The 21130-nt window shown below is 32.5% G+C and overlaps 1 protein-coding gene across 6 annotated transcripts in view; it reads right to left on the bottom strand.

The window, feature by feature from the left end:
* Positions 1-21130, bottom strand: part of LOC130625016 (uncharacterized) — a 31537-nt gene that overhangs the window by 4090 nt on the left and 6317 nt on the right. For 4 of the 6 annotated variants that reach the window (XM_057440098.1, XM_057440099.1, XM_057440097.1 and 1 more), the window contains 26 exons: positions 20928-20987; positions 18898-19752; positions 18635-18670; positions 18131-18176; positions 17968-18039; positions 17692-17723; positions 17569-17601; positions 15889-15948; positions 15301-15351; positions 15122-15151; positions 14673-14723; positions 14512-14541; positions 13906-13959; positions 13762-13794; positions 13361-13435; positions 13058-13123; positions 11594-12668; positions 10956-11498; positions 10613-10672; positions 10471-10533; positions 9960-10022; positions 9689-9814; positions 9177-9206; positions 8959-9054; positions 8439-8767; positions 8264-8368 (listed from right to left, as the gene is read on the bottom strand). In XM_057440098.1, the coding sequence (XP_057296081.1) occupies positions 8625-8767; positions 8959-9054; positions 9177-9206; positions 9689-9814; positions 9960-10022; positions 10471-10533; positions 10613-10672; positions 10956-11498; positions 11594-12668; positions 13058-13123; positions 13361-13435; positions 13762-13794; positions 13906-13959; positions 14512-14541; positions 14673-14723; positions 15122-15151; positions 15301-15351; positions 15889-15948; positions 17569-17601; positions 17692-17723; positions 17968-18039; positions 18131-18176; positions 18635-18670; positions 18898-19752; positions 20928-20987 (3783 nt within the window). In that variant the 3' untranslated portion in view covers positions 8264-8368; positions 8439-8624. The remainder of the gene's footprint in view (positions 1-8263; positions 8369-8438; positions 8768-8958; positions 9055-9176; positions 9207-9688; positions 9815-9959; positions 10023-10470; positions 10534-10612; positions 10673-10955; positions 11499-11593; positions 12669-13057; positions 13124-13360; positions 13436-13761; positions 13795-13905; positions 13960-14511; positions 14542-14672; positions 14724-15121; positions 15152-15300; positions 15352-15888; positions 15949-17568; positions 17602-17691; positions 17724-17967; positions 18040-18130; positions 18177-18634; positions 18671-18897; positions 19753-20927; positions 20988-21130) is intronic. The other 2 variants (XM_057440101.1, XM_057440100.1) reach the window with 2 other exon arrangements.

Genomic DNA, 21130 nt, shown 5'->3' on the forward strand with positions numbered 1-21130 from the left:
TGGGAACATATTTCGTCTCCATAAAGGGGGAGTTTCCACCTCCGTAACTTATATCTAAGAAAAACAAGCCACCAGAGAGACGCCAAGTTTTTCTAAGGTTTTCTTTTAACACATGATAAAATCATTGGTCCAATCTTGCATATCGATCCCTCAAGAAGATTGTTAACTTATACATCGAAGCTGTACAAAGAAACTTAAACTTAATGAACGATCAGAAAGCGCTTCTAATTCACTACGTTTTTAAGGGGCAAACGACGGGTGCAGTTACACCATTGGTAGAAGAAAATAACATTCTGTCCGTAAAAATGCCTGGAAGCCACAATTACCTGGTTTTCGTTATGGCGTATTTCCTCATGACGTCAAACTTAATGTACGTTTGTTCGTGCTTAAGCTGCTGCATGCGCGTTGGATTGTCGATCTCTTCGATAACATTATGCCTCATAAAAACATTTTTAACCCGGTCAATAATAGGTAAGGATGTCAGTAAGTGATAAGGTATTTCTTATACTTCATTTATCATTACTATATCTCACATGCAATTCGATGCATTCCTGACATCAGCATGCTGAAAACTTTATCGCTATTATATTATCGCATATTATCGTTAATCGTTTATAATGCATCAATATGACATAACATTAGTTAACATGAATAATTAATTTGTATATTTTAATCATTAGCTACTTTAGTTCCAATGCAACTAGCTACTTACCAGCACCTAGTAAGCAACTACGAGAGTTTCCCTAAAGTCATGCACCTTAGCCTTAAAAGCATCGTCCTGACACGGTTCACTTACCTAATGTGATTAAGACAAGCTAAACGACTACTGATATAGTAATCACTTCAAAAAACAAAAGAAATTGATTTTCAATGAACCCATTCTTAAAATAAAGATAAAAATGTCTTCTGATTCGCGTCATTTCAATGCTCTTTGTAAGTCAGGTGAGGTAAATTGCGTTAGTTAAATTACTTTTTTATAAGTGCTTGTAGACTTTGCGTTAATTTCCTTTGTGGTAATTTTGTTATGGTTAATTTGTGCTTCGTTAATTTCCTAGATTAAGGTAAGTTTTTGTACAACAACAAACGTAATTAAAGGGAAGTTCAATTTGATTGGCTCATTAGTGTAACTGAGCAAACAAACACGCTCTTGCTGAGTAAATATCTAACTAGCAACAAATAAGTAACAGTCAAATCTGTAAAATAAACAACGACTTGTTTTGTTTGTGTCAGAAAAAATAGTATATGCAGGACCCTAGAAGTTAAAACCAAAAACATAGTATTAAACCTTTATAAAAGATACCGTCAAAAAATTTTACGTACCAATAATTTGTCGAGAAATCTTTTGTCGTACGACATGGCTGTCAATTCTAATTGCAATAATTGGAACCTACATGCTAATTATTCATGCTCCTAACAAGAACAATTTTACCGCGGGATTTGATATTTTCTTTATTTGTTGATCAACTCTGGCAGCTTTAATGTAATAAAATATAAAATGGTTAGACAATCTTTCCATTGTTTTATCAAACGATATAACAATTATTAAATATAAAGTATAGTTCGACCTCCTTAACCTGTACTACCATCTTTTTGTTCCTGAGATATTTCAACACTAATCGTTTTATCTCACAGCAAGAATTTCCCTTTATACTACGGTGCTAGGAGTTATACGTGCTGCCACAAGTTCTGTGGCGAAGATAAGAATACTGCGGCTTAAACATCGCTAGAACTTTAGGTAAACTAAGAATAATAGACTCAAACCAGACTACGGTTTTTACAACCATTCTGCTATTGGTATTCAAAGCACAAGAAAAGAGAGATTTTACGCCATCTCATGCTGATGACGTTCCTTCTATTCAGATTAACAACGAACATACGGAGTGCTACCATCCGATTCTTTTTTAACTTATAGTGTAAATCTAAGGGGTTGGCGTGACATCCTTTGCTTTATCGTGGCCTTCTTAGTCGTGCCGCAGCACATAAAGCTCATGAAGACAATAAAAACATGAAAAAAAACACAACCATTGCAAACTTATAATTATTAGAAAAATTAATTATTAATAACAAACTTCTGGACAAAGCAAATCTTTTGTCACGATTCAATTTGACCTGATCCCTCCACATTTTTAAATGCAAGTGCATTGTTATAAAGGTCTATGTTAAAAAAGTAAAGCGTGGCAAGGTACCAGATTACTTAAGAACAACATTGCTTTGCATGTAAGCAGGATCACTGTGTTACGGTGTCATTTGTTGGATAAGACAAGAACTCCTATATCTGCCTTAATTTGCTAGAAATACATCCTTTTTCTCTCTACTTTACAGTATCAAATAAGGGATCCGGATAACGGAAATGGTGGAGTTGGTGGAAAGAATATTAGGACAAATTGTCTAACTTTATGAAATTTGACGATTTTTCTTCTTCTTTGTAATCATTCGTTAATTTTACATCAGTGTGCAAAGAAAATTGTCAGTCCTAACGACTAGCCATTGTTCTGTATTAAGCAATGCCTCTCTTCTTAACAACTCTGCGAATGTCTTTTTGTGTGCCGTTTCTTTTCGCGCTTATTTATTTTTTGCAATGATCAAAAAGGTTCGCAGTTTATGCTATTTGTAGTAACACCAAAGTAAGCTCTAGGGAATTGATATTTTTAAGTTGACGTCCATTGAAAAATATCTATCTTTTTAAGTGGTTTGTGGGTAAAAAAAATAGGCTGGTTAAAATAATTTTTGTCTTTTTCACGCCTTAATAAGTGCGTTAATGACGACTGGCTATAGTAGATAGGTATTCTAAATATTAAAATAATAATTACTCAGAACGTTAAGTAATATGTCTTAAAAACTAGATGCAAGGCATAGGAAGACAAACAAACAAACAAAACAAAACAAACAAACAAAGGAACAGAGAAAGAACAAACAAATTAATAAACAAACAAAACAAACAAAGGAACTGATAGAATTGATACAAATATTTTTTTTTAAAGTATTAGAAACTTATTACCAGGGTAATTAAAGTCAAGAGTCTCGGACACACATATCTGTGTTTCAGTTAAAGTTACTAAGAAACATAACCTCACAGTTGAAACAATATAATGGAGAAAAGATCATCCTATTTTTCCATTACAACTATCACCAGGTTGCCGTTTAACTCTGTTCAATTAAATTTAAGTTTCAAGAAAGGATGTAATTAATTTTAAAGCGGTTAGATATTGATACTTCCTGCTGCATAAGCTTATGTCTGATACACATAATAATTGGCATGTCTGGAATGTGCCCTTAAAGATGCTCCAAAGATACAATTATAACTGTTATTTTTGGTCTTAGCATCATGTTCCCTTTTGTGTGGATGTGCTTCTGACTAACGTCTTCTGCATTTCAATTGTGGCAAAAAAATAAAGACAATTGAACACAAATTAAGTAACGATGTGTTTTTCCGCTTAATTTAAGAAAAACTGCATTATGTGCTCACGACAACAACAGACATATAATGAGTCATCTTTTCTTTGAGGAAGCTACACTTGGGTTTCTCCTCAATACAACAAGACAGACAGGAATGGGGTAAACACACTCTGTTTGAACTTTAAAAAGTAGTTAGCTAGCTCTACAGAAGGAAAAAATTAGAACTCGATTTTGCGACGGACCGTGTACCCGAATCGGTCGGAAATTTCTAATAGAACAGGAAATATTTGATCAACGAAATTGACCAGCGCCGTATTCTTTTGTCTTGGACGGCTTACAAACCCAACAGCCCGTTGTGTGCTAATTATACAAACACATATTTTCTTAACTGCCTGTGGAAAGTGTTATGAAAGCGCACCTTGGGTCTCAATCCCAAATTTACGTGGTGGTGCGAAAAATAATTTCAGCAAATAAGTTCTTTCACAAATGAACTTCTCTCCGGGTATTTTTACGCAGATGAATTTCTGCAAATATGGTTAAAGGAGAAGCGAACTGATCTGCTGAATAAGACGTTATGATGAGTGGTTTTTTTTACAAACCAGGCCGACTGGCTTAGTCGTCTTCTCCATACCATAAATCAATTTTGCTTACATCATTTTGAAATGTGTAGTGTGGGTGGGGAATGTTAAAATGCGATGTCTTTATGATAGAACAATTAACACGAATAGGCCATGCTAACGTCACCAAGAATTATCATAGTTTAAGGCTTTAGATCTAACCAAATAACATAAAATCCATCGTTCGTTATTAGCATTACGGAATGAAATTTGACAAATTCAAAATGCATGGGTCTAGCATAAAGAAGGCTCTGTGTATGGTCTCCGAAATTCAGCATTAATTCAAATAGTCGTTTGAACAGGATTTTAATTTTGAAAGCTTTTGGATTCTCTGGTACTAGGTTTTTCTAAAACTGGTTTCTTGTTAAAAAAGTATTGGCTTAAGTGGTGTAAAAGTACCTGTCGTAGAAAATACAAGAGAGAATTTAATTTCACGAAAATTTATCGTATGAAGGTATCTGGAATACATTGCAGAACCGAGAGAAATTAATTTTCAATTTAATGGCCAATTACTGGGCCCATCAATAAGAAGGAAATTCATAGAGAAAAAACGATCAAAATACTGTCTGATCAAAATACTGTCTGATCAAAGAAAACTGACGTCCGATGTAGAGATACAGAAATCAACAAATACGCAATCTGTAATCTACCTAAACATTTCTGTTATTACCATATATAAATATGGCACAAAAGGGGTAAGAAATTGATGAATTTAAGCAAACACAATGACTTATCTCAAAGTTTTATTGAGAGCAAGATTTTGATAAAATGAATTTCGCTAGAATTTAAATTGTGAATGATGGAATTGACAAAATTCTCGAGAACATATTTTCGCGAATGGCAATAGTGGCATAAAAGTATTGCGCAATAAGCTTAAAAATTCGCGAAATTTGATTCTCGTGAAAATTTATTCCATTAAATGCTATACTTAAGATTTGCATCGTTGATTATTGTCATGCATTTTTCACTTTTTCTTGTGTTGTCTTGGTTTTATGGTTATGTTACTAAGTAAAGTTCTCTAAACATATCCAGCATCCAGAAATTTATACTAAAAATCAAGGTAAAGGATATCCATGGAAGACCATAACTCAGAAAGATGTATGGCTACTAATAACAACCTTATTCTTTGCAGTTGTTTTTCTTACCGTGAAAAAAACATTTTGACAGGCGAACAGATTTAGAGAGTTTAAGAATTGAATTTATGCTCCGTTTCAAAACTAAAAGTTGTTGATTATCGTAACGTCAAAAGGGTGTTCGGATATTACATATATCGTGAGAAAAATTTAAACTGTTTCGCGCATATAATAATTAACCCTTAGGCGCCGAATGACGTTCGTATACATCGGAGCGAGACAAAAAACCGACATCTATTCATAAGTACTCAATTTTGGCAGCAGCAATGGCGACTCAATCAACATGGAAGATGTGGGTAGCCTGAAATCGCATTTAAAACGAGAGATTTTTCAAAAAACTTTGGTTTAAAAGATTCTCTATTTCTATTTCGTATATTCTGTTGTACGTGGTTCCCACACACGGTCCTAGTATCGTGAAACCTTTAATAAATCAATCAACAAGTTAACCTGGTGAGATATGTAATCCTATTCTTATGGTGACAGTCATAGAAGAAATCCATTCATTAAACGACTAATTACATGAATGATCCGATAACCGATTGGACTTAGAGTCTTGTTTTTTTTCACACAAGTCTAAAGTATTTTTAGAATCGCGATATAGAATAGGATTACTGGACATATAGGACGACAATAAAAGCAACCTACCATGGTGTGATTAGTAACAAGTCACCTAGCTGCATTATAGACGGATTATTTAAATTATGTGAGGCATTTGGGAAGTTCAGTTCTGCAAATAAAAAACCTATTTAAAATGAGTATCATGCTTTTGACGACCTTGCAGTTGTGTTTGTCGTAAACAACATTTTATAGTGTTATTGATACTATTGATTTAAACACAGGGAGGTCTCAGTGTGTTATGATAGCAAACATAACGCACCGATTGGATGAAACGATTAAAAAAAATATCAATATCTGACTAAGTTTCCCAAAAAAGTGCGTTCTTATATCTAACGCAACATTCAAATATTATGGCTATTTATAGCAATGCGCTATCACGCGTTTAGCGGCACTGAAAAAGCAGATTCTTTCACATTGCAAAATGCATTGTCAAGTGAATCAATGTTTGAAAGTAAGGGTTTCTCCTCGTTAGAATGATGACTAAGCGATGACAAACCCGACAGACCTGCTCCCCAAAAGAAACTAAGGAAAAAAAAGACCTTTTTTGTAAACAAACAAATATATATATATATATATATATATATATATATATATATATATATATATATATATATATATATATATATATATATATATAACCCTATTTGCAATATATGGTCTACAGTGGCATAATTTACAAGCAATGGGTTACAAAATTATTTTGCTTATAAAAAGCTTTGTCAACTCACATTTAGTATGCTACATATGCTGATGTGTTGGTTTTTTAGATTTTTACTTTGCCTTTGGCCGTTTTACGTATTTCAATGATTTTTGTCGCCCTTAATTTTCAGAAATGTATATTCATGTCGCCTTAAAAAAAATATCGATGATAGACATTAACTGTCGACGGTGCCGTCTTTTTAAGAAAATGGCCTATTGTCTTGCAGGGTCAGATTTTGGATACAACCACTCACTTTTGACGATATTTGCGCCTTTTCTTATCACTTTTTTTTGTACGTCGAATTTGCTGTTTCGGGTGACTTACGATATGTTGCCCAAAACTGTGGAAAATAGATCACATTCTTTGTCGGTATAACATTCTCGTGTTACTTCTTCTGTGTAGGGATCATTTTTCTTTGGTTAGCCTCGCGTTGCACTTACGATTGCATGTTTTAGCACATAAATATTAGCCAATTTATCACCAGACCAGACGGAATATTATATTATACTAGTCGTTAACCCGTGGAAAAATCCACGGGTTCGCCCGCCCTTTTTATACCACATTGTGTGCTTCTCGCTACTTGCGCAGCTAAGCTACATTTTGAGCGACAGACAAACAAACAGACAGACGTATACGGGTATTATAATATAGATTATTATGTGAGCGTGTACAGAAAAAAACAGTTTTCGCAGGGAAACCAGTTTTCAAAATGATTGTCTTTTGACTTTTTTTCTGATATGCAAAAAGCATACTAGACCACGTATGGTCTGCCCACGAATGAACAAAGTAACTTGAAGAGCCTAGCCAGTATTTTAACACCTCACAAGATACGTGCACCTATTTTTCGAAAGTAGCTATGAATCATGTGCCCTGCGTGAGCGACAAGGTTAATGTATGTAACGTTTGCACACCATATGTCATAGAGCTGTTTCTACAACAGTTTTTTTCATCGTGATTAACTACAGCTGTAAACCAATGGTGTTCTGAGGTACATAGTTTTGATTCGAAATCAGTCTATTTCTCGAGAACGCAATCTTGCATTTAAGCAGCTGATCAAAACAAAATTCGAAAAAGGAAATTCCGTGGACAAATGCAGATCAGCCGCTCACAAACTACGGAAGTAGATGAAGTTTACGTCGCTAAAAATAATAACCTAGTGAAAAATCAATTCCCGTTTTTTTGTAAAAAATATGTATGTATGTATTTCCACAAATGGAAGAAAATGGAAAGAAAATTACTGCCGTGGCTTCTCATGCCTGGCACAAATTTTGTACAAGGAGCTTTCTTCACTGGCTCACCGAGATGTTGAAAGTTGAAAAAAAGTAGGTGATTGAATGAACAACAATAACAGAAGTATCAAAAATGCACAATGGACTAAATTCGTTATACCATAAGAGTTGAAAGTCAAAGTGGTAAACGTTAAATACGGTGGAAGCAGTGATAAATAATTTTCATGATTTTATTGTTGTCAATATATTTTCTCAGCTTTTAAGGTAAAAATTGTAAGTTTTCCCTTAATTGTTAATTACACTTTTGAAAAAAGTACTGAAAACAACAAAATGGTTTGTTACTTATAGCATTTTTGAAACACAAGTATCTAGTTAGATCAGGTGAGCATATTTGCTAAAGAGTTTATAATGAATATGTTTTTACCCCCTGGATATCTAAAACTTTTATATTCTTTCTTTACTTAAAAAACTCCCTTGGTGGGTCTAAGCCTTAAAAAGTTTTTCTTATGTATATTAATAAACATGAAAAGTTTTTAAAACAAAAATAGCACAAAATGCTGTTTTACCTACCACATATTTTTTTTTAGCTTGGATCCTTTGAAAGACGAGATTTCGGGGGCATCAATAGCGACAAAGCAATATGTTTTTTCCACTTTATTACACTTTAGTGAAATTCTATAATAAACAATCTATATGCAAAAAGTAAAAATTACATTGGACATTTAAATATATCGAATCTACTCACTTATGTTACAAAACATCATGGAAATGAACAAAATACTCGTATCAATGAATATAGATAATGAACGGGATGGTCCTACAAATATATAACATAAAATAAAGAATAAATTTGAAAAACCGGTTTCAAATTTTTTTGCTACTTTTTATTTCCAAGGGATGACGTTCATATAATAAAGATATAAAAGAAAATCTATGAGGTTTTAAGTATCTTTTCTAGGTTACTCTTCTTGATTCTGTCACGCTTTGCTCGTTCGTTATTAATCTTTGTTCGAACTTTTTGCCAGGGAATGTCAAGACTATTTTCTTCCAGAAAAAAATTCATCTCTTCACGGGCTATAATGAAAATGTAATGAGGCTGAAAACGTTAATGGAGTGGGGGTGAGACATGACCATGCCTGATAGAATAAAAACCTTTAGAATCTCTTAAGATAGAAATTGCCTGGGACTTTAATGCCATAACCATATTGCCAACTGTGCTAATTAGATGACATTTTGAGTTACAGCTAACAACAAGAGTAACTTACAGGGCATTGGATTTTGCGATTCTCTTCTGATGTATTTTTCAAACATTTTCAGGAATTTCACATGGACAGATTCTGGCCAAGCCAAGTACGAGCGCTCTGAAATATATGAAAATCTAAACTCATGTATTTCCTGACGACAAATGTCTGGATAATGCAAGGCATAATAAGCAATCCATGGAATTTTGCTGAATATGAATATACTGAAAAAAATATTATACCCATGTTTGCATTGGTTCTCACCGGTAATACTATAAAATAAAAAAACGTATTAAAAGCTATACCATTGGATTTCCCATAGGACTTCAGTAAAGTAAAGGTCTGAAATCAATGATAAGGTAAAGATTTACAATGTAAACAATTCATTTCGATGTAGAAATACGCTGTATATATTGCGACTCGTGGATTTCTCCGTTGAATAAATGCAAGCTAATGTCTCTTCATTGAAGTCGAAAGCCTAACGCAAGGCAGTTCACACTTCAAACCGTATTTCAAAAAACCCGGTTTAACTAAGCCAAAACATGGCTACAAAATCTAGTCAGAAAATATCGAAAAAAATTTAAAATCAGCCTAGTCGAATTTAAACTTTTGTCACTTTTTGTCAGTAATATTGCAGCTAGCTAGTCCTGAAGCTGTTCATCCACTGCTTTGCCTACCTCTCCTTAATTTTAAACTACTACTTGGCGAATATAAACCGCCGCAAATAATTTTATTTTTCTGTACTGCCACTTACATTCATTTTCTTTGTCACATGACAAATCAACGCTATTTTGGGGATGGTAATCATCATCATCATCATCATCGTAATCGTCGTCATCTTCGTGGTCATAACGTTTACGTTTACAAACTTTCGACCGAGCTGTAATTATGAATTATTCAAAATATAACTCGTATGCTTATTTGTGGAGAATATGTTAAAAAAGCGAAAAATGATATAACCATTATAGCATTTCTAATCTTTTCATTGTATTGCTTAGTACGAATGACAAAAAATACAAACTTACAGCGCATGGAGTAACTTTTCTCAGATTTTCGTGATAGTACGTTTTTTCCTGATTGTTTTACACCTAACCAAAAGGGAAAGCTATGAATACATGCATATATTTTATACAGACTACGGCCGACTAACGTAAAAGAAGTTTGACAGCGGATATATCTGAGCATGCATGTCTAGATTATTTTTATTTTATGTAAAATTCACTTCAAATTTGAAAGTTTAAACCAACAGAACGCGACGATGATTATTTTTCTAATCAATCTTAACTGGAAAGGATTTATCGTAACTGTTATAATTCTAGTCAATAAAATCCAGTTTAAATTCAGCCCTCAATTTTCGTAAAATGAATAAATAAAAAAACAACCTTTTTTATTTTGGTTCACTTTATGTCTTTTCACACACTTATCTGCTAACATACATCTGGATTTTTAGCTTTGGTGACTTCCTCATAAAGGATTTGAAATAACGTGTTAACTTTTCTTACCAGCTATATAAACATTCAATCCAATGCAACTTACAGGTTTTTTCCGAACTTGGTTTCTTTTCGTTCCCTTTGAATAATCTCTGTGATGCTTCGTCACCTGAGAACGATGTAAACATGCAATTAGGATAAGCAGTGTGACGTATACTGACCTAAACTATGAAAATCCTGGAACATACATGAAGTTTCTGTACTAACTCTACTTTGTCCTTCAAATTTTCTTTGTGATGCTCCGTTACCTTAAAAAATGTGAAAAACGAGTGATTGAATTATAATACTAGCTAAATTCTATTTGCTGATGTGGCAAGGATCCTTTTGGGTTCTTAAAATGTCATATCAGAACTTGAAAAAGAGGTTTACTTATATATCTCAAGGTATGCATCATATTTTTTATCGTAACGATATGCTCAAACATTTGCAAACAGTTTTAAGAACATTTCTCAACGTATTACAGGATTAAATGTGACTTGTTCACAAAACGAAAGAGTCGCACTAGCATGAGAGTAATTATGACAAACATACCTGCATCTATCTGAAGGAGTTGCTTTCCAACTTTCGTAATCTCCATAAGGGCAGGAGGGGCTTGATATGTTCCTTCGTTAATAGCACGAGAATGTCCCATGTGTTTGTAAAACCAATCCCGATCTGATTTTGGTATGTGAAGTGCAGCATAAAGGGTACTGACCCTATGCCTATTGGATGTCGCTTTAATATTGTCTGGCTTCTTTAGGTCTATTTTTTCAATTATATTGTGAACTGCATGCCAGCCAGACGTATGTCCTTCAGATTTCCTTGTGCTGGCAAAAAGGTAGTTATTATCAGGTAGAATTCCAACGTCACTTCTTATATCTGGGTCAGCCAGTTTTTTTAGAGCATCTATTGTATCTGGTGGAATAAGAACCGGGACTATATGATTGTTGCCTTTTCCAGTCATATATGAAATCTTGATTGTATCAACTAATAATTGATCAAGAGGATCTAAGTAATCAATGCGTTGTCTATCTATCCAAGCATCATTAATCGCCTGCTGAAAGTCATCTAACAACATACGTGCTGGCTCTCCTCCTAAAATATTAATCATAGATCATTTGCATATTACAACTAAAATAACAACTGATACTATAGATATAGAAGTTCCGCCACGTAACTGAATAAATTACCTCTACGTGCATTTAGCAAAGTTAATCTACAGCAAGCACAATCTCGCAACTCGACATACGAAGACACATCAAATATTGTGAAAGGATCTTGCAAAAGCTCTTTCATCCTTTGCATTACATGGTTCTTAAGAAGTTGCATGTCTTCCTCCAATGGCAGCTCGGAAGGTTTTCGCAGTTTTATATTCTTGTTTTTGTTTAGTTGGTAGGTTGCATCTGCAAATACAAAGTCTTCATACATTTCTAACACAGAAATAAATCGGTCAATTTCTTCAGCAGCGGAATCGTCACTAGAAACTAAGTAATGGCCTTTCAAAACCTTTGCAACGCGTTTTAGTAAGTAGTAAATATTTTGTTTTAAACCAGCCTTAAGTTCGTTGTCTTCACTGGTTGTGTATACATCAATAACATTTTTTAAATGTTCAAAATTTCTACGGTTGAACATATCACTTGCATCTCCATTTGGCCTTTCAATGTCATTTTGCTTAAGAAATAAATTGTACATGTGAGCAATTCTTCGCATGTCTGTCCTGACAGACTTTCTGACTTCAAATGACTTCTCGCATTTTCTTTTATCTTTATGATAAAACACTGTCCCAACTTTAATGATGGTGTTATCTGTCCTGCATATATCACCAATATTATCCCTTTGGAATTTTGATAAGATATTGTCACGGAAATCATCAGTTATTCTTAAGTTTTCTGGTAATGATAACAAGTTGATAGGTACGGGAACAGTTTTTTTACACGAATTAGCCTGGCAGTTTTTCATATGCTGATACCAAAATCTCCGAGAAATAAATTTCTTACAGTTATTACAGTATACCAAATCATTTTGATCCCTTCCACGTCTCTCTCGCTCAAATTCAGGTTTTTCATTTAAAGCTTCTTTCATATTATATTCAAAGATTCCTCGGCGCCTGAAGTCCTCATAAGCTGCAAATTGCTCTTTTTTTTTAAGTTTGAGTACAACCTTCACTTCAGGGTGGTGTTTATGCTTTGATCTGATATGCCTTCTTAAATATGACATTTTCTTTTTGCAAAAAATGCAGTATCTGTACGGTTTCTTTCTTCGGCGCTATAAAAAAAAAAAAGTAACTAATAATACTTTGACATAAGCGTTACTTTGCAAATACTACAATTTTAGGGTTTCGTGAAAAAAACCCGGGTTTTTTAACACATTTCACGAAACCCACTAAAATAATAATTAGATAGTTTGATATATTTTGAGCAGACGCGATGGACTTCAACCCTTAACAGTAAAATAGAAACTATACTGGGGGAAAATATGGCTAGGTACACAGAAATTGAAATTTTCAAAAATTTAAAAATTGATTAAAATACGCTTATAAACTTTTGTTGATAGACCAACCCTTCCAAAACCCTGAAAAATTGTCTACATTTCTTTGAAAAAATGACAATATTATATACTTATTATCAATAAAATGCGATAAATTAATGCAGAACCTTTTTTACTATTGTCCGTGCAGATTTATGTTCAATTGACGAAGTAAGTGAAGTACGGCTTACGCTCTAAAGAAAAATAATGTAAAATGTATGTCTATGTGTTAAAACGACAAGCAGGATTATGTCTATTTGTGCTACCCATAAAAAAGTTTAGCATGGACTGTAGGATTTTTTTTTTGAGCATTAGCTCGTCAGATAAAGATAAAAAAACAACAAGAAAAAAGTTTCAAATTTATAATAATAAACAATAAAGCTAAGAATATAAAATTAAATTGGTAAAGTTTCAAAATATGTTTTTTTTACCAATGCACTTTGGTCTGTATCAACAACATGCACATCAGTATCTATCATAAAACCAGAATCGTTTAGCAATGACACCTAAAGATGGCAAAAAAAGTAGTACCATCTTTTATATAGTATAAAGTTGGGCACATAAATTAGTCATCCAAATGTTTGGAATTTGGAAATGCTAAGGGGTTCACCAAATTTGAGTATGGATGTGTGCTACTTCCGAAATATTAACTAAAATTTTAGACAGAGTGAGATTCAAATCCACGCACTTTAACGTTCCCAGCATCAAGTGACAGCTTTTTTAGGGATGACGCTTTAGCCATCCGTTTATGGAACAAATAATCACATTGGAAGTAGCACACATAGATAGACAACATACTATACAAACTTTAGTTGTTATTACAGTAAATTACCTGGCTGAGATTGTTAATCTTTCTCTTACTGTTCTAAAAATATTGAAACAAGATCGCGTTAGGAAAAACAACCTGACCGAGACCAAAGTAAAATATGATAAAACACAAACAAATAAGATAAGAACATGAAACAGAAATGTTTACCTTTAAAACAAAATTTTTTAAGCGCCATTTATTTTTACGTTTTCGGCAAAATTTCTACAAATGAAAAACATAGCAATCTTAATGATAATAATAAAATATCATACTAAGTGCGAGATCAAAGCTGTCTTTAATTACTGAATTTTTTTAACCAATTAACTAAAGCAAACTTTTGGCGTAGTCCAGACGGCCACAGGAGTTAGCTAAAATATCAGATACAATATTCATAGATGAAAGGACAATTTTTAAAGGATGTCCACACAAGTAGTTCATACTCTTTTTAGGATCATTTTGGTTAGATCGAAAATATCAAACACTGATAATTTGATTTTGACGTGTTTTTGTTGTGGCAGTGTTATGCAACAAGGGGTAATATTGGTTTACAGATGACCTAACTTTAGTAGGATACCTAGTTTAAACTGCACTCGGTGGATAACTTGCATAAGCAGATAATTATTTGGTGTTTAGATCTTATACGTTACATCTTTCTTTTTTGATTGTTTTGGGAGAAAATATATACGTTTTATGCAAAGGTTGATCTTCCAGAGGCATACACCTAGTTCATTATATTTAATGCTACAGCTGATTGCATCATTATGGTAAACATACCGTTTTATTCTGATCAGGTGTTGAAGTGACCTAAAGAGAAGCTGAATTGTAAAAACATAAAAAGTTCTATAAGCGGGAATTTGTAAATTGAAAGAATAATAATAATAATGTAACGTGTGAGCATACAGCATATACATGTAAGGTTGAAGTACATAACAAACCTGTAAGCAGTCTTTTAGAATAAAATCTTTGTTTTGGTCTTCACCTTTATTCTAAACACATGCATACACACATACGTAACAAAACCATACTTCCCATATTCCTTAATATTTTCACATGCATGCATTTACATAAATTAATGCAAACCATAATTTTTTAGAAAAACTTCACTTTTGGCGGTAAATGTAAACATTGTTTTTTTCAGTGCAATTAGGTCTAGAACCAGATATGAATTCTTTGTAAATGTCAAGTTTAGGGTTGCTTATTCTTAAAGAAACAAAACAACAATTCCAGTTTGAAGAGAATGACAAAACAAATATGAAATGACCAATTTACAATAAACTTATTGTCATTTCTGAAGTTTAAGTGAAATTTAAAATAATTCCAGAGTCTTACACCTTGTTCATTATATTTAATGCTACAGCTGATTGCATCATTATGGTAAACATACCGTTTTATTCTGATCAGGTGTTGAAGTGACCTAAAGAGAAGCTGAATTGTAAAAACATGAAAAGTTTCTAAGCGGGAATTTTTAAATTGAAAGAATAATAACAATTTAATGTGTGAGCATACAGCATATACATGTACGGTTGAACTCACACTATCTATGAAATGAAGTAAATATCTAACCTGTGCGCAGTCTTTTAGAATAAAATCTTTGTTTTGATCTTCATCTTTATTCTAAACACATGCATACACACATACGTAACAAAATCATACTTCACATATTCCTTAATATTTTTACATGCATGCATTTACATAAATTACTGCAAACCATAATTTTTTAGAAAAAATTTACATTTCACAGTAAATGTAAATACTAGGTAGTTTGCTTATTCTTAAAGAAACGAAGCACAATTTCAATTTGAATAGAATGACAAAACAAAGATGAATTCACCAATGCACAAAACATTCCCAATAAAATTGTTAGTCATTGCCATTCCTGATGTCTTAAATTTTGTTGATGTGTGGCGATTAATTATTATTCTGACTGTGGTATTTAGGTAATGTGATTGTATAATCCTGTTTGGATAGTCTTAAAAAATATAAAGCAGCATTAAATCTTGATTTGAGCTTTATTTGATTGTTTTCCGATAGTTTTAAATGCTCACAAATTATACTTTATGTTAAAAACTTTTAGTAAAATTTAAAATAAATAGGAGAACTGTGTAATTATGGCATGGAAAAACTACATACCGTTTTGTGTACATAACAAACCTGAAAACTTTCTATACAGTTCTTAAGGTCGGACCTAAGGGCAGGATCCTCGTCTTCACTCTATAGAAAGTAAATAAAATATTCCTTAACACCTTTGCAGGAGCTAAAGAAACGCATACAAAAATACTGTCTTACTTTTAATTCCAAAAGACTGCAAAACCATTTTCTTGATCTTATTATCCTGAATAGTTTCCTGAAGGTTTTTTTTTAACTCATTTTATTTTAACAGACAATGTTCATAGGGTCTTTTTTCTGAATTTTTCCTTTTTGCACATGACCTAATTTTACTGCAATTATTTTTATTATTATTAGGTAATTAGTCGATAAGGCCCATGGAAAAATCCACTTAGTCGGGATAGCAATGGAAAAGAACAGTCATTTGAATTTCGATAACGTCCGCCAGGACCCGTTTATAAATGAAAAAAGAATTAGAAACTCATTTACACATTAATTTTATTGTGTAGAGGTGGAAAAGCTGATGAAGAAATGAATAGAATCATGCGCTTTTGACCAACTGTTTAGGAGATACAGAAGTTTATAATTTTGCTGACGTCAGCAAACTACCCCTGCAAAGTAGAAAAAAATTTCATTAGAAATTTGTAAACCCGTTGCCTTCATCGTATAGATTTTGAAACACTATCAAGAAAATATATCCAATCATTCGCTTTTGACAATGGTTAAGGAGATAAAAAGGTTTAAAAACTTTTGTTGACGTCAACAAAGTTCCACTGCAAAGGACAAAAAATTTTTCTTCAGAAATTTGCAAACCCGCTGCTTGCATGTTATAGATCTCGAAACTCTTGACAAACGGTTAAGGAAATCTATGGATTTTAAAATTTTGCTGACGTCAGCAAAGTCCATCTCCCAAAAAAAGTCAAAAATTTTTTTTTAAGAAATTTCCATACACGTTACATTCATCGTATAGATCTCGAAACGCTGATCAAGAAAATGTATAGGATCATTAACCTTTGACAAACTGTTGCGCGGTGAAAAATGACTGACGTCACCACTTCTTTCCAAGATATTTGGCCTTAAAGTTTTAAGTGCACTGTAATTGCTTTATTACCTTAGACACACAGACACAGTCTTCGTATTATTATATAGATATTCTTTTTAGATGATGTTTACATGAGAGTTAAATTGGCTTGTAACTCAGATCATTATAAGTATCTAAGCACCAACGCTGAAATAACAAGATGCTTTTTTCGAGGTTACTTTCCCGAACTTCATAAATATTCCAAATTCAATTATAAAAAAATTGGTGCTAAAAATGATTCTAATTTCTAAGTTCCTTACCAAACAGTAGAACAAATAATTTACATTTATAAATATTTCTATTCTTTCTATGTCTTAATTGCAAGCTGAAATTGCAGCCAAACCCTTAATATAGACAAGCTTTCTAAGAAAAGGTTCGTTTTCAAAATAATTATTTTCTTCAAATATAAATAAAATGCAGTCAGAATATAATGTTGCTCTAGTTTCTTCATAATAATTTTTTATTCTATATGAATATTCTGATTTGAAGATCTTAATTTCGATGATTAAAAGGCATATAATAGCTATGGCAGAAATCTTTGAGCTGTAAGGCTTTTCGTTATTATTAAACTGTACAGATATAAATAACGACAAATTTAACGAGAACAATAAAATTTGTTGTTAATTATATATAACTGAGCTTACCATTAGAAATTGTAAATCATCTGTGAAAAAATCCTATACAATAAACAAAGTAAGGACATTAAAATAAGATAAAACTTACACCTAGCATTGTTGTAACAACTTTGAAAGGATAACATCACTAACCTCAACAGGCTTATTTGTGTGTGTCTTTTCATCTATAATTAAAAAAAAAGAAAATAACATCTAAACCATTTGTAGCACATTGTAATGTAAACACAACTTCCACAATGATAAGGAAAAAATATCAAGTTAAAAACACAAAAAAAATTGAAAATAAAGTTGTGACTTTATTTTTAATTTTGTTGTGTGTTTTTGGACTTGATTATTTGTCTTTACCATTATAGTGCTATAAATGTATTTTCGTCACCTAGACATTATTACTAAGCAAGGTATTTTTACCTGGTTCCAGCGTAATCTCCATTATTCCACCTACTACTTTAAAACTCTCAACACAATTAAAATCGATGTTATCTAAATGATAAATTTGAGCAGAAGATGCTTGATAAAACCACATTAAATATCACTTAAATTACTACAAACCAATCTCATTACTTTTACATACCTTCTTCAGATTTAATGTGAACAGTCGTTGCCACATTACTTGCTTTCTAAAGTGTATTTTAGTTTACAGTTTGTGACCCTCTAAGAAACGTTATTATTCCATCCTTTAACTTTTTATGCTTAATCCATTTATAATTCTTACACAAATTAGTTTTCTGTTTCTGTAAACAAAAAAATGTTAAGACAGCTTTTTTTACAAATACATTTACGCATATTGAAGAAGAACTATTTTGTTTATCACTATCATACCGCCGGGCAGTGAGAAGGATTCGATCTGCGGTCCCTAGAAGTGGGAGCTCGCCCGTCATGATGGGAGGTCCGATCGGGGTGAACATTCTCAGTTGAGAATGATAACACAGATGCGCTATGATAAATATTCACCTCTATACATTTATGCAGTTTAAAATGTCTAAGATTTAAGGCGCCTCATATATCTTACTGAAAACTGTAAAGGGTATTAGTCAATTTGCCGTCAACTTTTAACTACTAATAAAAAGTTACTTACCAGGGAATTTCTCACATCAGTAAAGAGATTTAGACACTGGAAAAGAAACATTACAAAAGATGGACAGCATAGCTTTTATGTAGTTAGGCATGTTGCAAAAAAAGGAATATTGCTGACCTTACTTACATTGACTTTTGTTATATGACAGGAGGTGACAAAAAATTGTCTAGGATTGGGTTAAAATATGTGGCCTAAGAAATTGGGTATTTTAGACATTAATAGTTTTTAATTTATCAAACAATAATGATAAAATTTTAAATTACCTCCACAGTACTTGGCCTTTCCTCAAATTTAGGACTCCAAGCTTTCGATATAAGATCCATGACTAATTCACACTCAGGTAAATTGTACAAATTTGACACATGGCTAATATCTGGTCTTTCATCTTCTTTTAGAGCTTGTAAAAGCAAGCCATCATTTAGCAAAGGTAAAACATCTTGCCATGGAGAATTAAGATCAGACATTATTTCATAGCTTGAAATAGCCAAGGAGTAAGTATCCGTTGCTTTTGATGGCTTTTTTGCAGCTCTTGAACACAATTCAGGTGCTGTATAGGCAAGGGTCATGCCTTTAAGACTATTCAAAGTGATAGTGCTTGTGATAGTTTGTTGCAAAATAACCATTTCATCAAAGTCTGTAATTTTTATTTGAATTTGTTTATTGTTATTAGTCACTAGTAGATTGCTAGGTTTAAAATCCCGGTGAACTATGCTATTTTCATGCAAAAAAATCAACCCCCTTGTTGCTTGCTGAATGTAATTTAATCTTTCATCAAAGACAAAATTACCATTGCTATTATGTATTGATAACAACTGACGCAAATTGTTCACTTTCTCACCTTCAAGATATACTTCACAAAATTCAAAAAGGAAAGCAGATGGGTGAACGCTATAGCCAAGAAATTGTACAATATTCTCATGCTTCAATTTACACAACTGCTCAGCTATAATGATTAAATTCTTCTTCATTACTTTTTGTTTAAAGCACTTGACAGCAGCACATCTATTTGGCTGTAGCAATTTATATACAACAGCAGACATTCCTTCATCAATTTTGTGTGACAGGTTTATTGACATATTTAAATCAAGAACTTCATATTTAGAGATATCAGTCAACTTCTAAATTGAAGAAAGAAAACAAATTATGATGTTCTACTCCCTTTATCCAGAAAGGAGAAATTGTTGTGGCAGCTATTCAGTTATCATTATATAGAATTCTTTGCATGATTAACTGAATAGTAAGGGTAAATTCTATTGTTACACTATATTGCACACACTATTGCAGGATTACTTGTAGAAAACAGATTCCAATAGTACAGCTATACATACAAATAGAATGTTTAAAAATGTTTTTAATTTGCTGAATAAAAATGCTTAATGTGCAGACACAGGAGGAACTCGTATTGAGGTAATTTACATCTATGTTTTTTTCCAATGAGAGTTTAAAAAGAATAAAAAAGGCACCCTAATTTTCTCCTTCTCGTAACTGCTTGTATCTAAAGCTTCAATTTTCATGCACACAAAATAACTTATAGCACAGAGGCTTCTTTCTACTGTGCTTGAATATATACTTTCATTGTAACACATTTGTGTCAACGAACTATTTACATATGATAGTACTAATGTTTATGGTTTACCCAAGAAGAAATTTCGAAAACTTTTTGAGTTAGCTGTCACTTGTTTGTCTATTGCAAGCAAGTTGAGAGTGTGATAAAGTTTCAAATAACATACATTTGATTCTCTTTTTAGCGAATCTGGACGAAATCACCTACTTCAGTTTGCGTAACATGAAATTGGTTAAGAGCTAACTTTTCAAAAATTTCTTAGGAAATGAAAATTGCAACTTTTGATACCACTGCATTTATCCTAATAATAAATAGCAGCTTCTAAACAAAAGTGTACAAGTCTTTACAAGGACACAGGAAAAACATCAATTTTGATTGTTGCTTTTTCTATCCCTGAGTTACGGAGAACAACTTTAAATTAGGAAGTGTAGAATTCAAAAATTAAGCATATATATTTGAGTTAGTAAAACAGTAAAATATGATTAGCACAATATTCTTGATGAAAATGATGAGAAGTTTGTTAAAAGTAAGTTGTCAAATTGAGCTTTTAATGAAACTTTTTTTATATATATTGATGAATTTCAGTAAGGCCAAACATTTATTTGTGTTGAAAAGGAAAACAACAATCTTAATCTTAACAATAATAATTCATGTTCATGTCTTCAGCTAATTTAAATAACAAAACAGACTGTTAGGGCTATAAATTCTTTAAAATGCAACAGCACTTACTCTAGGAAATTCTGCATCCTTTAAATCAGCAACCGTATATGGCATTTTCGTCTTTTTATTCTAAAATATAACAAAGCAAGAATTCTTTTATTCTCGTACTTCAATTTTTGAAGATTTTTTGTCAAACAAAAAGAAAAAATTCGAAACCAAAGTGCTTCTTTGATTATAGAATTATGTGTTTGTGTTTGTACGCTCTGAAAACC

Source organism: Hydractinia symbiolongicarpus, chromosome 14 (assembly GCF_029227915.1).
Source record: "Hydractinia symbiolongicarpus strain clone_291-10 chromosome 14, HSymV2.1, whole genome shotgun sequence".
Lineage (NCBI taxonomy): Eukaryota > Metazoa > Cnidaria > Hydrozoa > Anthoathecata > Hydractiniidae > Hydractinia > Hydractinia symbiolongicarpus.